This window comes from Miniopterus schreibersii, assembly GCF_964146895.1.
Source record: "Miniopterus schreibersii genome assembly, chromosome: 7".
Taxonomy (NCBI): domain Eukaryota; kingdom Metazoa; phylum Chordata; class Mammalia; order Chiroptera; family Miniopteridae; genus Miniopterus; species Miniopterus schreibersii.
In genome coordinates this window covers 44,116,186-44,132,260 of record NC_138108.1, presented here as the reverse complement: position 1 = coordinate 44,132,260, position 16,075 = coordinate 44,116,186, and the positions used below count along the sequence as shown (strand labels likewise).

At 37.5% G+C, this 16,075-nt stretch overlaps 1 protein-coding gene across 2 annotated transcripts in view; it reads right to left on the bottom strand.

Moving 5' to 3' along the window:
* The window catches only part of ABCB11 (ATP binding cassette subfamily B member 11), a 75,746-nt gene that overhangs the window by 21,833 nt on the left and 37,838 nt on the right, over nt 1-16,075 (bottom strand). For both annotated transcript variants that reach the window (XM_081141647.1, XM_081141648.1), the window contains exons 12-18: nt 15,414-15,524; nt 13,358-13,483; nt 11,469-11,672; nt 9,560-9,730; nt 8,880-9,081; nt 7,682-7,757; nt 3,620-3,722 (exon numbers count right to left, since the gene is read on the bottom strand). In XM_081141647.1, the coding sequence (XP_080997773.1) occupies nt 3,620-3,722; nt 7,682-7,757; nt 8,880-9,081; nt 9,560-9,730; nt 11,469-11,672; nt 13,358-13,483; nt 15,414-15,524 (993 nt within the window). The remainder of the gene's footprint in view (nt 1-3,619; nt 3,723-7,681; nt 7,758-8,879; nt 9,082-9,559; nt 9,731-11,468; nt 11,673-13,357; nt 13,484-15,413; nt 15,525-16,075) is intronic.

Genomic DNA, 16,075 nt, shown 5'->3' with positions numbered 1-16,075 from the left:
ATCTAGAAGATGTGGTGATTTGTTATTTTGCGAGGAATGGCTTTAGATTTCTTGAGACCATGCTGTCACTGGAAGAAAGGAGCCTAGAGAGGCTACGCATCTGAAAGTGAGTTTATACTTCCCATTTCACAATTGCATAGGTATGAATTCTTGGGCAGTAATAAATATGTTGGATCTTTGAGAAAAATAAACCCCTGATTTTAAAAAATTGTGTTATAGTAGTATTTACGTATTTGAGGACTTGTGAAATTTTCAGGGTATGTCCTTCATAAATGTCAAAGTTCCCAAGGTAAGCCAGTGTGTCTAAAATAAGGCAAAATAATTTTTAGAGTTTGTGAAGTGGTGTCAACACTTATCATTTACATGTATCATGTAAGGTTTTCCTTAATTAGTGCCCAAAGGAAAATTGTAATCCATTCGGATTTCTAAATTTCACATTTTCTTCACAAGGAATGAATATTATTTTAATATTTCCCTGTTCTGATATCTTTATTTGCCATTAAAGTGTCAGAGCTAGCAAATTTTTATCTTCTTGAAGTCAAATATTACATTCAGAGCCTCATTTTTACCATTATTTTTCTTTGCTATGGATATTACTCAGTGCTTTGTCTTAGGCCCATTTAGTCAATCATTTTTAAATTTATTGCGCACTTTATTTGAGAAAGGAGTTTAGGTGGCTTATATAGATCTATAATAAATTTTTTATTTTTCTATTAAACTATACTAAAAATATCTATAGTAAATTGACTACAAAGCTATTAATTAGTGTTCTCTTTCATTAACACATAGTAATTTACCCTTTTGGTAACTGAATGTCAGGAGCATACAATAGCAAGAACTTCAAATGCTTTCCTTTTGCTTATAAAATCAAAAACCATATTACCAATTCAATTTAAATTAAACCTGTATTATGTCTGTGTCATTATGGTTGCAAGCCAGATAGGATGGAGGAAGGCAGCTTAGGTGGAGATGGATGTGTTATTGCCTTCATTTCAAGTTCTCTCTTGGCCTGTCCTCAACATTTGCACTTGTCATTACTACTTGCTCACGCAGCAAATCCTTCCATTCAATGATTTTATTTCTGGCAGCTTACTAACTCTAGGAATCGATGCCAGAGAGGAAGAAAGGAGCCTAGGAAAGCTGAGTGGAATAGGCATAGAAAGAAGGGGATTCTTGGACGAGCCACGCACAGCCAGCGGTGGGTTATATCACCAAGCACTTCAGCTCTTTGAGTCTCAGTTACCTGACCCTCAAAATGAGAGCAATGGACTAAGTTGTTTTGAGGAGATAATTCTCAGAGTCAAAACTCTAAGAAACCACAAGATGGAGATAACTTCTTTAGGTAATTAAGCCTTTTGCATTGTAACATACAATAGAACATTTCCCAATCAACAGAAGATAAGGTTAGAGTTTCTACATCAAAATAAGAAAAAGGGAGACTCTCATTGCTTGGGCTTGCAGAATGTAGTTAACTATTAAAATGCTTTAAAATTTACTGGGATTAGAAATTCCATAAGTTAAAATTTATTTTCCCTAATTTTACTGTTTTCTTCTTTAAAATACTTAGTTTTTTAAGTCTAAAAGACTCAGATGAGTAACATACAAGGAAGCAGTATTAATAGAAGCGTAAGAGCTTTTCCTTTTGGGGCTTTCAGGAAACCGCTTTGGCTTCCCGGTCATTTCCTTCCTCCAAGGTGTCCCTTAACTAGAGAGAGCATATAAAGTGCCTTCTTTTAAAATTATACTGGTTAACATTTAGTCGCGTTTAATTGTTCCATTCTAATTTACAATGCTAACGAGTAGACTGTTCTATGGAGCACTTTATATCTTTAGAACTAATCTCTGTATTTGATGTTTCCTTTTATTTAAACGGCTCCCTTCTAGTTCCCCGGCATCAAGAGCACCCCCTGGGGATCTGTCTCCAGGGAACCCAGCTGCTCTCTGCACCTGTGCTGGGCCACCTACCGGTTTCAGCAGTAACAACCGCAAAATCAGATTTTCTTTTTCTTCTCCCTAACTCTCTTGCTTTTATTGTCAAATGTTTACCCAGAAACTAGGGAGGAAAAGACACACATAAAAATGCAAAAATTGAAGATGATTGGTGCTGCTGTGTTTGAAATGTCAGTGTCGTGTGTGGTCCTTTTCTCCCTGGAAGCCCTCTTAAGCTCCTTCCATCATGTTTCTCGTAGTTATTAGTGGCAGCACCATGAAGGTAACTGCAGTACCTATTTCTTGAACTAGAAGAGGACTTAAGTCCTACCTGGCAAAACGCAGTAAGCAATCATGTTTTCTCTCACCGTGATTCATCCTGCTCCTCCCAAGAAGAAGTGTTCATCTATGAAACTCACAACAACTCTGTTAGATAGTGGAATCTCTATTTATTCATGATTAATACATTGAAACCAGAAAGAGCCTTAAGAGTCCTTCTTAGTCAAGGTCATAAAGAGCACTGTACTTTCTTCCAAATTTGTCATTTGTGTGAACCAATGCTTACAATTACTTCCAAAATGAATTCTCATGTTGAAATTTTTAAAAATTTAAAATTACATCATGCGTAATAAATGAGCTTGTAATTAAAATATTCTCTGACTTACGTGCTTCGATAAATATTGTGATTTAGGCTTTATTTTATTGTAGACATTCCATTTTTTATACTAGCTTTAAAATCTCCTGATGTCCTACTAGGTGCAGGGCACTGGGTGAGGTGCCCAAGTTGATACAAACACAAATAATATATAGTCACTAACTTTAAGAAGGCTTATAGTTTAGTAAGGGGGTAAGACAACATGACCTCAAATAAAGTTCAATAAGAAAAGTGCCATGAAAAGAGTCAAGTGAAGGGTAGTGGGGGTCAAAAGTGAGCGTGTCAGTGCTGAAGGGTGAAGGGCAATGATTACGAAAGGCTTTAAGAAGGGGGGCAGTCGCTTTAAGTGGAAGTCAGTGCCCACAGTAGCTCTGGATACATATATTCCGAGGAAGAGAGTGTTATATTGCTGTATGTGGTGATTCCTCTCCCATCTCTTCCATCTTTGTGTTGTCTTGAATTATGTTAAAATTAACAGTATTGATTAGTTACTACAGATGGTAACTAGACTTATCATGGGGATCATTTTGTGAGGTATGTTGTAGGTCGATTATATGCCAATTTTAAAAATTTGTGATGACTTGTATAAAGCTAGCCTTATCAAATACCTTTGTTGATCAAACACTTTTGCCAAGGTTATTACAATTTAAGAAAGAGATTTAAAAATTTGTGGGAAAAATTTTCAGATATTCTTAAAAACTTTAAAAGCATGCTTGCATAATCAAGTAATCTGCTAAGTACATGTAATCTGCCGGTGTTTATTAGAATGGTACATTTAAGAGCTATTAATTAACCCTTTATAGTCCAGTTGTAGTTACCAGGTATCCTTAAAAGTAATTAATTAATCTTTGTTTCTTTAGAAACATTGTGTAAAATTTAGAGTTTCCATTTAGTGTTTTAATGTATTCTCCCATTTAGTCTGACTGAAATATTACTAGATATAGGCCTTGAAAATTCATATTTTAGGTTCAAAAGGTATACAATAGTCCCCCAGAGGGACTTCTTCCATTCCCCCATGAATGATTGGTGCCTGACCTTTCTGTCTTGTTCATAAGTAGGTTTATGATCTGCAGCAGTAAATGAAGGTTCGTGTACCAGGTAAGAAAGCTGAGTCTTGGAGCGTTGCCTGATGGAAGCTCTGTAAATAAACAAAAATATGAAACAGTCTGTAGCCTGTGGGCAGGTTGAAACAGGATTCAAATGGTATGCAAGTTTACAACACACGTCTCAAATAAATAGAAATGTTTGCCAGGTCACGTGGTAAGCAGATAAGGGAGCTTTTGGGTTAAATTTGATAGACCTATTCTTAGGGCAGAATTAATCAGTGGGGTTGCTCTGGGCCCCAAGCTAGACCTTGACCTAGGAGGGAGAAAGAGAAGGGGCGCAAAGTGTCTTACTGGTTTACCAGAAAGAGGTGTAAGACTCAAATCCATTCTGAACCTACATGGCTCTGCTAATTGCTGTGATTACAGTGTTCCACCACCTTTACTTCCCTTCTGGTTGTAAGTTATAGTTTTGATCTCTCTTTCTCTATCTCTCCCCCTCCCCCAACCTGATGTTTACTGTAAAGTAATATCACCTGGATACAAATGAGCTAGTAAGGGGAAATAGAACCCTTAGTGAGGTTTTCTCCAGGCTATATATTTAATCAACAAGTATTTTACTGAAATATAATGTAGCTTGATGTGTTCATTCATTCATTCAAAAGAGGTTTATTGGGCATCTACAACATACAAACCACTTCCGGGTGCTGTGGGGGATACAAAGACTTGTCAATCACAGGCTTCTCCCTCAAGGAGCTTAAATCCTGTAGAAGAGCAACACATGTACACCCAACCCTGATGTAAGGAAGAATGCGCTAAGTGCTATAAGGCAGGTTTGAGTAAAGAGTATGGGAATTTAAAGGCAAAAGGAATGCATGGCAGGAGTTATCATGAAAGGCTTCTTGGAAGAGGTGGCTAAGGTAGGATTTGGGTTTTTCTAGGCTGGAAGGAAAAGCACTTCTGATTGGGAGAACAGCATAAATGGAAGCATGAGGAGAGGAGAGAACAGAAATATCATTATATCTACTTAGTACAGGACAGATATAGAAAGTGATTGGTTCAGGTTGTTTTGTTTTCCTGAGATTTCTGGGAAGGAGACTCCTACTCCCCTCTAGGTTAAGCTTGAAAATATGTAGCATCGGGAGGGAGCTGATGGCAATTATAAAAAATAAAGCCAGGAATGAAAAAACAAAAAGAAGAGGAGAGAGACTTGAACCAATCCCTGAAACTCAAGCTTTGCCTGAAGCCAAAGCACCCTCCTCGGACTATTTAGTTACGCCAACTGACTCTCTCCCTTTAAAGGTTAAACCAGGTTGGGTTGGGTTAGGTTTTCATTCATTTGCAAAAAGAATCTTTAGTGACAAAGGCAATACTGAAGACTTGAGAGGAACTTCCTTATCAAAGCACTCAAATTGGAAGTAATAAGGTATAAAGAGAGATGTTCGAGATGAAGAGACCTACATCAGCTACTTAGTGCAATCTAGATGGAACCATTCACAAGCCACTATCATTTGTATCCAGGTGAAATTAGACTAAAACCAGTAGCAGGGCGATGCCTGCCTTCTACATATGCTCATTTGGCTTCTTGAGAAGGCAGCAACACATCAACTTAACTGCTCTAATTTGTCACCACATTCTGTTAATGGCACCACCATCCTCTTAGTCACCCAGGTTCAACAAGGTATGTTTATCTAAAGTCCTCCCTCTTCCTTGGTCTTGCATATTCAAACTCTTGCCAAACTTCATTACGAACAGGTATGAAACCACTCCTCAGCCAGTTACTGCCTGCCAAACTGGCTTCTTCTGGGACACCCCATTTCCCTCCCAACCTGACCTGAAGCTCTACAGCAATAGAGTCATTTCTTTGGGTTAGGTAACTAAGGCGGGGCTGTCTTCTCCAGAAGGTGTAAGGAATAAGGAATGTGTCACCTGGAGAGAGCAGAATACATGATAGGGCTGAGACTTAGTTGATGGGGCTAAAATAAAACTCAGAGTGTCAGAAGCTGTACTAGGAGTATGTGGAGAGAAAAAAGCATGAAAATGTGGTAACTGCCCCCCCGTTCTGAGTATGGGAGACCTATATCCTTGACCTCTTGACCACTTTAATCTTACATTTCTTAAGTCTATCTCTCTCTCTCTTCCCACCCCCCAAACCATTCCGCCTGTCTAGCATAGGCTCTCCCAATGACACAGCGAGGCCACCCAGTTCCCCCTCTGATCTACCATAAACACCAGACCTATAATTCTATCTCACCCCTTTCAGGAACCTACATCTACCACCCCCTTTCTCAGAAGCTGCTTTACTACTCGACACAAATAAAAATAACTAATTCAGGGAATAAATGCTTGCTTTCTCTCTCAACATTATTATTTAGGAAATTAATTACTATCATCCATTAAATTGCTCTTGAACCTAAAATATATGACTAAAGACTTAGCCTTCAGAAAGACTGTAGGCAAGGAAATAAGATACAAATTAACATTCTACTTAGTCATTTTTTAGCACACACACAAAAAAATCTGTCAGCACACACGATGAGATATTTTTAACCATCCTTCTCACTCAGACTTATAACTCTTTCTCTGCAGGAGGTTAATAGCTTCTTTCTGTGTATAGATCTTATTTCTGGATTTCTCATCCTAGTCACCAATATGTAGAATTTTGTGAGAATAAATGGTCAAATAGGAAATGTTTGTATTAAAATGGCTATCTGGTCCTAATAATAGACTGTAAATAAACTACTTAGAACAGGTGGAATTTGGTTCATCTGGAAAGTTAAGAAAATATTTATTTTCTTGTTGATGTGACCATGAGATACATCTCCTCTTGGCAACCTTTAACCAAGTGATCAAAAGATGCCGAGTCATTTTCTGCATTTAAGAAGTTAGTTTATCTTCAGGTTATGATTCTAATGAACCTTACAATTTAATTCTTTCTTCCAATCAGAAAAGCATGGTTAAACATAATGCCAGATGTCTATAAAAATTGCCTAATAATTTTGACAATTTCATAGCTTTCACTTCATAGAGTAACTTGATATTTTTAATATTAAGTAAATTTGTGTTTTTACTACTTGAAGTTGTTACCTAAATGTTTTGTTTTAAGCTCTTTAACCATTTTTCAATAAATGATTAGTTAGTTATCTTGAATGAGCAAATCTTATAACTGAGCCTTTGTCAGAGCACTGCCCTGAATTAAGTGATCTAGAAATGGTAAGAAAGTGGTAGAGAAATATGCTGTCAGTTCATTGCCCACTACAGTATCCTAACTTAAGAAAAAGAACCTTTAATAACATTTTCATGAATATAGTCAATATTCCTGAGCAGAATTCTTCTTAATTCACAGTTTTTTAATATTAAAGGAGCTATTTTATTACAACTCTTAAACCAGGATGAAAGACTAAATTTTACAGTCTTGCTAGTAGCATACTACAAAAAAATATGTTTTGAGAGTGAATATTCATATATCTATCTATACAAAAATCAATAGCTAAAATTAAAAATAAATAAAAAATAAATAGCTGATGTTTGGGAAAATCCTCTTTAAACATTAGAAAATACATTTATTTCATCGAATTAAAGCATGATTTGGCTTCAGATGGGTTACTCTGGAAAAAAATATTTGAATTCAATTTCAGCTCAGTAGGTTAAAGAGTAGATCTAAAGAAATGAAGTTGACATCCGTGTAAGATGGTGATTCATACCACAGTTAGCTTTGGGGGAGGAGGGGACTAAGTACAAATTTTTTGTTTAAAAATCCCCTTGCTATGTTAAATAAACAGCATTTTAATTATAGAGTATTTCTATCATGACCCCACCCCCAATAAGATGAGAAGCTACAGTTAAACAAAAACTCCCCATGAATTAGAAACATTCTTCCCAAGAATGTCAATATAGCAACCAAGGGTTCATTTCATGTTCCTATTACACAAGACCTGGGGCTACACTTAGGGCTCTCCTGGTAGTACCTGAAATATTGCCTAAGGATCATAGTTGCAGAAGGTTCCTAAGAATATTTGAAAACCTTAAAATCTGCCCCATGGCTTGAACTTACCTTAAACTAGCCTGGTAGCTCCCTCTGCTAAAGGTCTGTCTGCTCTCAAGTAAAGCACCTTCAGTGTCATCCTTTCCTATTTTAACACAGCATGAGGGATTTCTTAGTGTATGAAATAAGCAGAACGATATCAAAATAAAATGATTTACTATGTTTGCCTAGCACATCATTACTATGTCTGATACTAAAACATTCTATTAACTTTATTGTTTATAAGTAAAACAGCACTTGTCTAGAGCATTCTAACAAAAATATTTCAAAATACTCAGCAAGATTGAATCTTTCAAACTGTATGCGTATAATAGCCTATGTGTTATCACCACAGAAATAGATGTCTTATAGCATGAATCATAAAAAACTTAAGGGAAGCCCACTAGAAGTAGGAAAAAAATGACAGGCTCACCACTTTTTAAAAAAATCATTTCAGAATAAATCACACATGTATGAATACAGTTATATAGTTATATGCAGTTATAGACTGTACAGTTATACTCAGTGGAGTTCAAAAATTGATATGTGCTATGGTAGAGAAAGTGTGGAGTGGTTAATGTAGGTTTGGTTAAACCACCAAACCTGAAAAATTCAGATTGAAAAAGAGAAGGTGCACTAGGGCCTGAAGTATCTATTTACACTAGTGAAAATATGCACAAAACATTTTAGTCATTGATTCACTCACTCAACCAACAAGAATAGAGCTCCTACTGTGTGCAGGACACTATAGGAAGCCTCTCTTATTTGCAAAGGGGGGTGGTTAGTGGGGGATGAGTTGAAAGTTCTTCCACAAAAGACCTGGGCTCTGTAACTGAACCTCCTGAGCTCCTGTTCTTTCCTTTATCATTTATATAATGCCTCCAAGGGCTTTGGGGAGAACAAATAAGACAACACTGTATATTAAAATGCATAGAGCCTGGCGAGGCGTGGCTCAGCGGTTGAGCATCGACCTAGGATCCAGGCGATTGGGGTTCGATTCCCAGTCAGGGCACATGCCCGGGTTGCGGGCTCGATCAGTGACTCTCTCATCGTTGATGTTTCTGTCTCTCTCCCTCTCCTTTCCTCTCTCTGAAATCAATAAACATATATTTAAATAAATAAATAAATAAATAAATAAATAAATAAATAAAATGCATAGAAACACATAAAGCATTACATATGTTAACTATTTAATACAGTGTATAAGCAAAATGAAGAAGGCACTTGCCCTTTACGCCTTCTTCATTAAGGGCTTGCTCTCCTTGACTTTGCAAAGTCACTAGAGTGAAGTAAACGCCTTTTCTTTCCAACAGTTCTTCATGGGTGCCTTTCTCCACTGCTGCGCCGTGTTCAAAACCAATAATGACATCTGCAGCTCTGACTGTGGACAGTCGATGGGCCACTGAAATGATCGTATGCGCGTGCTGAATCTGTAACAATGCACAGTGCACCGTTAAGAGAGACCGTAAGGCAGGGATGACATTGGCTTTTGGGTCATCTCGAACCCACAGTAAGTCAGAGCCTCGGTCCCTGGGGAAATCCTTAAATAGGCTGTGCAGACATTAGAAATGGGCGGTACGCTTTCTCACACTGTTGGTCCAATTGCTGCTATTAATCAACAGCTAAAAACAAAAAAGGAAAATTTTAAACTCACAGATTTTAAGTTAGATTTAACAAGATTTTAAATTTTACATGTGCAACTTCTGGAAGCAAGTAACTATCTTCTGTTCAACTGTGAACATTGTAGTCAACCAATGTTTTCTAAACATTCAGACTGGATACACTGACCCATTTAGCATCTCTCTCTGTCTCTCTCTCTGTCTCTCGCCTCCCCCTCTCAACAAGCAGCCTTTCCTACAGCAGCACAAACATTTCCACATGTAAAATGAACTCAGACTTTCCACAAACCTTACTCAGTGCCTCCTGCACCATGGCTTCGCTCTCGTTGTCCAGTGCCGAGGTGGCCATGTCCAAAAGCAGGATCTTGGGATTTCGGACGAGGGCTCTAGCAATGGCTACCCTTTGTTTCTGGCCACCACTCATCTGGCCTCCTCCTTCTCCAACAAGAGTGTCAAATTGCTGGGAAGAAAGTGAGCCCAGAAATGAAGGGGAAGAATTTGATGACTCCTGACAGCAACACATCATGAGGTCCTTTCTAGCTTCCTTCTCAAGCATGAATTTTCATAGGTCCAACTTTTACTGAAATACCCTTTCCTGAAACAGGTCTCATCAATATTTGTGAGTAAGATAAATAAATTGATTTATTCTTTTATTCCCAGGTTCACTGGCTGTATAAATGATTCTGTGAGGCTCAAATTCAAATAAAATGTTTCCACCAAACTAAGAGTTGATCAAGGTTCTGAAAATCCACGTTAGAGGCTTAGAGCACATATCAAATCTTGTCTCTTTTCTCTAGTTAGACAACACAGAAAAACACAATGCTAAAGTTGTTTTTATATTGTGTATGAAAGGCCAAACTACCTTTATAATCATTACCATCGACAGCAAATAGTCCCTGAGTATCCTGCATGTCTAGCATTATATTGGAACCTCACAATGAAGCGTTGATATCAGACTCTTCTTGCAATTATTAGCTGACGTGAGTTGAGCACCCACCGTGTATAAAGAAAGCACAGAGCGGAGCTTTACACATATCATCTCATTTAGTCTTCACAGATGCCGCATGAGGTAGGGACTGCTATTCTCCTCAGCTGATGGATAAGAAAATGCTGGGGTGTAAGGGGGTAAATTAACTTCCCCAAGTTTATAAAGCTTGCAAGTGGAGAGGCTGGGGCATGTATGGAGGCAGACTGATGCTAAAGCTTTATACACTTTAACCACTAAACTATATGATACAGCTGTAATCCTATTCATACAGGGAATTTTGAAGGTGGAATAGAAATTGTTCTAAAGCAGACTCTGGAGCCAGACCACATGAGTGTGAGCCTTGAGCAAGTTATGCGACCTCTCAGAACCTCAGCTCTCCATCTGTAGTTAGGGAGATAACAGTAGCTGCCTGAAAGGACGGTTGTGAGGGCTAAATGAATTCACAGATGTAAAGTGCTTAGAACAATGCCTGGTTTGTAGTAAGCACTATATATGTTTTAACTACTAATAACTCTTCTTTGACTTAGCTAACCATTAGCCCCAAAATCCATATAATAATATGGAATTGGCTTTGTTGTCGTTGTTGCTTAAAATGAAGATAAATGAGGAATTTTTGAATATGTTGGATACAGTGCTGAGGACACATATTAGCTGCCTAAGCACAACAAAATTAAACAACAACGGGAGACATCAAAAGAGCACTGTGCAAGTTATTGCCACGTAACAAATTTATCATCCGCTTAGACAAATGCTTAATAGATAGAATAAAGGAACTGTATCTATGACAAAGGGAGCTTTGAAAGTCCCCAGCTTGGTAGACTTTTAATAGATTAACATGATTTCAAACAAAGGGGAAACATGGTACAGTTCTAGGCATGAAACTAAAACATGACATTAAGAATTTAATGATTTAGGCCTGGCCGGGCGTGGCTCAGCGGTTGAGCGTCGACCTAGGATCCAGGCGATTGGGGTTCGATTCCCGGTCAGGGCACATGCCCGGGTTGCGGGCTCGATCAATGGCTCTCTCATCATTGATGTGTCTATCTCTCTCTCTCCCTCTCCTTTCCTCTCTCTGAAATCAATAAAGATATATTTTTTAAAAAAAGAATTTAATGATTTAGGATTCAAGTGAAAAGAAATACATCTCACAGAACTTTTTTTTCCTTCTCCAACTTATGGGTTTCCCTCTGGAGTGAGAGGCTAGGGGTACCTGTGGCAGCTCCATGATGAAGTTGTAGGCATTGGCTTCCTTGGCCGCTCGGACAATATCTTCCATCGTCGCCTCTTCTCTGCCATAGCGAATATTCTCTGCGATGGTGGTGGAGAACAGAACAGGCTCTTGCTCCACAATTCCAATCTGAGCTCTAAGCCACTGAATGTTAAGAGAGCGAATGTCATGGCCATCCAAAGTCACCTAGAGGACATGAGCACAACATCACATCTCTTGGAATCCTTCAGGGTTCTGAATCAATACTATGTTGTACTTCACCCATGAGGAGAAAAAATAGAGCCCAACAGATTGTAACAGAAACAATTCCTCTTATAAGATGGTTGCTTATATAAAAATGACAATATATAACTAAAATCTAATATAGCTGTAGGATGATTCATTGCAGAAACACAAATAATGTAAAGGGCCTTTAATTTAACATGATTGGCAAAAAGTTTTAATTCCTCAATGAAGAGTCCAGTCAGATATTCACCGTACTTAGAATATTTTTACTATGTTTTGACTTGTGACCTAAAATGGACTTCAAAAGGTACAATGAAAATAAGCAATGAGTCCTAGCTGGTTTGGCTCAGTGGCTAGAGCGTCAACCTGAGGCCTCAAGGGTCTCCGGTTTGATTCTGGCCAAGGGCATGTACCTCGGTTGCAGGCTCAATCGCTGGCACAGGTCAGGGTGCATGCAAGAGGTGACCAATCTATGTGCCTCTCTCACATCGACATTTCTCTCTCTCTCTCTCTCTCTCTCTCTCTCTCTCTCTCTCACCCCCCCTCTCTGAAAAGCAATGGAAAAAATATCCTCAGGTGAAGATAAATAAATAAATAAATAAATAAATAAATAAATAAATAAGCAATGATCCCTAGCTTGTATATATGTTTTATAGTAAATCTTACTTTCTGGCCAGATTCACCAAATAACACTTTGCTGTTCAACAGCAATTGAAACTATAAATGGGATGAAAAAATCTAAATTACTATTAGCAAAAATATAAAAATCTTACATCAAGAAACCATGATTTTTATATACATATTTAGAATATAGTTATGCTTGTATGTGGCAAAGAATATCCAATCAGAGAATGACATATTTGTGACAAAGGAAAATTCTGGTTTGTTTGCCATGTTAGTGAAATAGTGCATGCACTATAGAGAACTCGTTGCATTAAAGTATTTAACATGTACTCAAATGATTCTATCTCAAAGCATCAAGGAGATGTTGACAAGAATCTAGAGAGTGAAAAGCCTTTGGCATCCAGCAAGTCCAGGTTCAAACCAGGAGCAAGTCTCAATCTCTCTAACTCTCCTTCCTCATTTATAAAAAGATATGTACCTTTGGCAACCATTGTGAAAATAAGTAATCATTTTATAAAGTACTTGAACTATAAGATGTGATAAATAAATGGAAATTATTAATATTTATTTTCTTATTTTCCATCTATGTTTATAATCAAACACAAGGAAAAAAGACTAAGTAGTTTGTGAAACTATACAATTGTTTTTCAACCTAACTTCTCAAAGCAGAAATCAGGAGCCAGTCTCTGTTAATTCCGGCCATGTAAGCTTTCCCGTACTTAGCATCTCAAGAACTTTGGGGGAACAATAACAATTTTGTTATAATACAAAGAAATAAATGAAAACCTTAGTTCACCAAAGAGGCAACAATACCACTTAGAATGTGTCTGCACAGTCAGTTCCATCAGTCAGTGAACACAGCCAAGCAGGGAATTAGTGCAGCCAGTGCAGCCAACATCATTAAGTCCACCACGCATGTGCCAGGAGGGTCTCAGTGTGTCCTCGGCCTTTGTGTCTGGTTAAGTTATCACCACTAGCACTCTCCCACCCCCTGTATTGAGAAGTTTCTGGGAGACACACACCATGCCTTCACTGGGGTCGTAGAATCGCTGAATGAGCTGCAGGGCTGTGCTCTTCCCAGCTCCACTGGATCCTACCACAGCCGTCATTTCCCCCGGTTTGATGACCATGCTGAGGTTCTTTAGAATCTGCAGCGAAGAGAAAAGAACAATGTTCAGATTGTCAGCAATTAGGCTACAAGCTAGGATGCCTTGTGAGGACATGGCTTTTGTTTACTTATGCCCTGTAAGCAATATCCATCGATATCCATGAATAAGCAGCATATTCGTAACCAGTATCTAGGGTGAGGTTTTAGCATTTAGTAGATTACTTACTTAGCTGATAGCTGGGCTCAAAAAAATAAAATGATGTGTGATAGCACCCAAAGTTAATCAACCATGCCCACTTTTACATGTTCCAGAATTTAATTTAAAACATTTCTGACATACTAGGACACCTCAAGGAGACTGTCCCAATTAGTTAAGGGAAGAAAGCCATTAAGTCAGAAAAAGATAATACTAATTTACCGATCGCATATTAATAATAAGCCAGTTGCAAAGTTTAAGCTGTTATATACTTGTACTGTGTGTGAACTCACTATTTGAATGAATAACAAATATTTGTGGTATATTTGCTAGATACAAAGCTCTATGCAAAGTAGAGACTGAATGCTGGTAAGTCTAGAAAGGGAAGGAAAAAGCTAATTCATAACCATGTGTTGGATATTTTCACCAATTCAGTGGTGATTTTTGTACTTATGTAGAGGTGGTTTGGGGTCCTCTATGTGACAAAAATCTCACCCTCTCGCCATACTAGAGGGTCAGGCTTACAAATTTTCACTTACTGAACTATAATCTTCCCCCAGGGCAGGCACTGTGTATATTTCCTTTTTTTTTTTTTAATCACTATAGTCCCAGTACACTGTGGCACCCAACAAGGCTAAATACATACTCATGCTGGGAATGAAGAATATTTACAGGTCTAAGTAAGAAGATTTTATTACAGCAAACTCTTGGTATTGGGAATAGAAGGTAAAACAGAAATGAAATAACTGTGTTTCAATTCAACTAGTATTTGTTGAACAGTTATTATGAGCTGGTTCTGAACAAATATTATAAAGGAAGTTTTTAGCTATCCCTTCAAAGATCTTTACTGAGTGAAACCACCTTGTGATTTATATTTCACAAAGTACTTTTACATATGTTATGACAGTTACTGTTTGTATATGTAATATATAATATTAATTAAAAATATACTTCATAAATATAATCATAATATATATGTACTTATGCTTTATATATACATATAATGGGTGTGTGTATGCATGTGCTGTGTGTGTATGTATTTACCTGCATTATAGGTATGTGGTATCAAGATTAGGTTGCATGAAAATAAGTTTTTGTGGGGATAACAGAAATATTATTAAGAAAGGGTGGCTAAAGATACTCTGTTAAAACTGAGGAATAGGTCTCATTTAGAAGCCAGTCCATTCAAGGGGAGAGTATCCTAATTTTCCTGTAAATTGCCTTTAAAGATACCTGCTCAGTAGGTATAGGAAAACTAAATTTTCTTCACCACGGGTGACACATGAGCATATCACAAGATAACCTTTGCACCGAGGACTGATCTAGTGAGCCTGTGAAGTTACAGATAAGAAGCAGCAAGCTGCAGACGGCAGCTTTCCTTTGCCTTGCACGGGGTGCCATCCCGTGCTCTGCCTGCTGCGCCCTCCCGGGAGGTGGCTTGGCGCAGCTGTCCTTAACTGATCTGACTGCCGTGCAGTTTATCAATGACAGGGCGTGACGCGTACATCCCCACAGAGCGTCATAAAGGTGACTTAACTGGAATGTGCTGCCAGGCTGTTCCTACCAGAGGGATTTGCTCACTATTGTTATCACGAAGAAACGTAGTTCGGTGCCTGAGAAATGACATGACACCCAAGGACACTTCCGGAGAAAAATGCCTCTGTTCCAAGTTCCTGGAAACTGAATCATGCTCCAGAAAACCAAGCAATTTGTGGCTCTGGAAATGAATCATCAAATAAATGCTGGTGTTCCTGGGGAAAAGGCTGGCCCTTACCTTCACCTCTGGCCTGGAAGGATAGTGGAAGGTCACATTATGGAATTCAATTTCACCTTTAATTCGATCCAGCTTGTAACCATCTTCTGACATGCAGTCAATAACAGGTGTCTGGAGTAGAATATAAAAGGGATGTAGCAACAACACGTATTAGAGACATTTACTGTCCATCTCAGTTTGAATTTACTCATAAAAAAGAATAACAACCAGGTAAAACATTGCAGAGATATGCTAAAGAGAAGTTGCCACCACATTAAATAATTATTAATAATTGTAAGAATACTCACTACCATTTATTGAGATATTAAATTATCATATATTAATAGTATTGTTACATATACAACATATTAATACATACATGTTATATGTATTATATTGTATATAAATATACAATGTTATCTTTATTATACTATATAATATAAATAACTAATATATAATCAATTTTAATTAATAGAAAATGTGATGCAAATTAATAAAAATATATAATATCACATTAATATAATTACTTATTGATATATTACTATGACATATTATTATATAACAATATAATAATATAATATATCATATTGATCTATAATTAGTATATTAGTATATAATATATTAAGATTATTATGTATTATTATATTATAAAAATACCAATGGAAGCCTATATACTAGGTGTT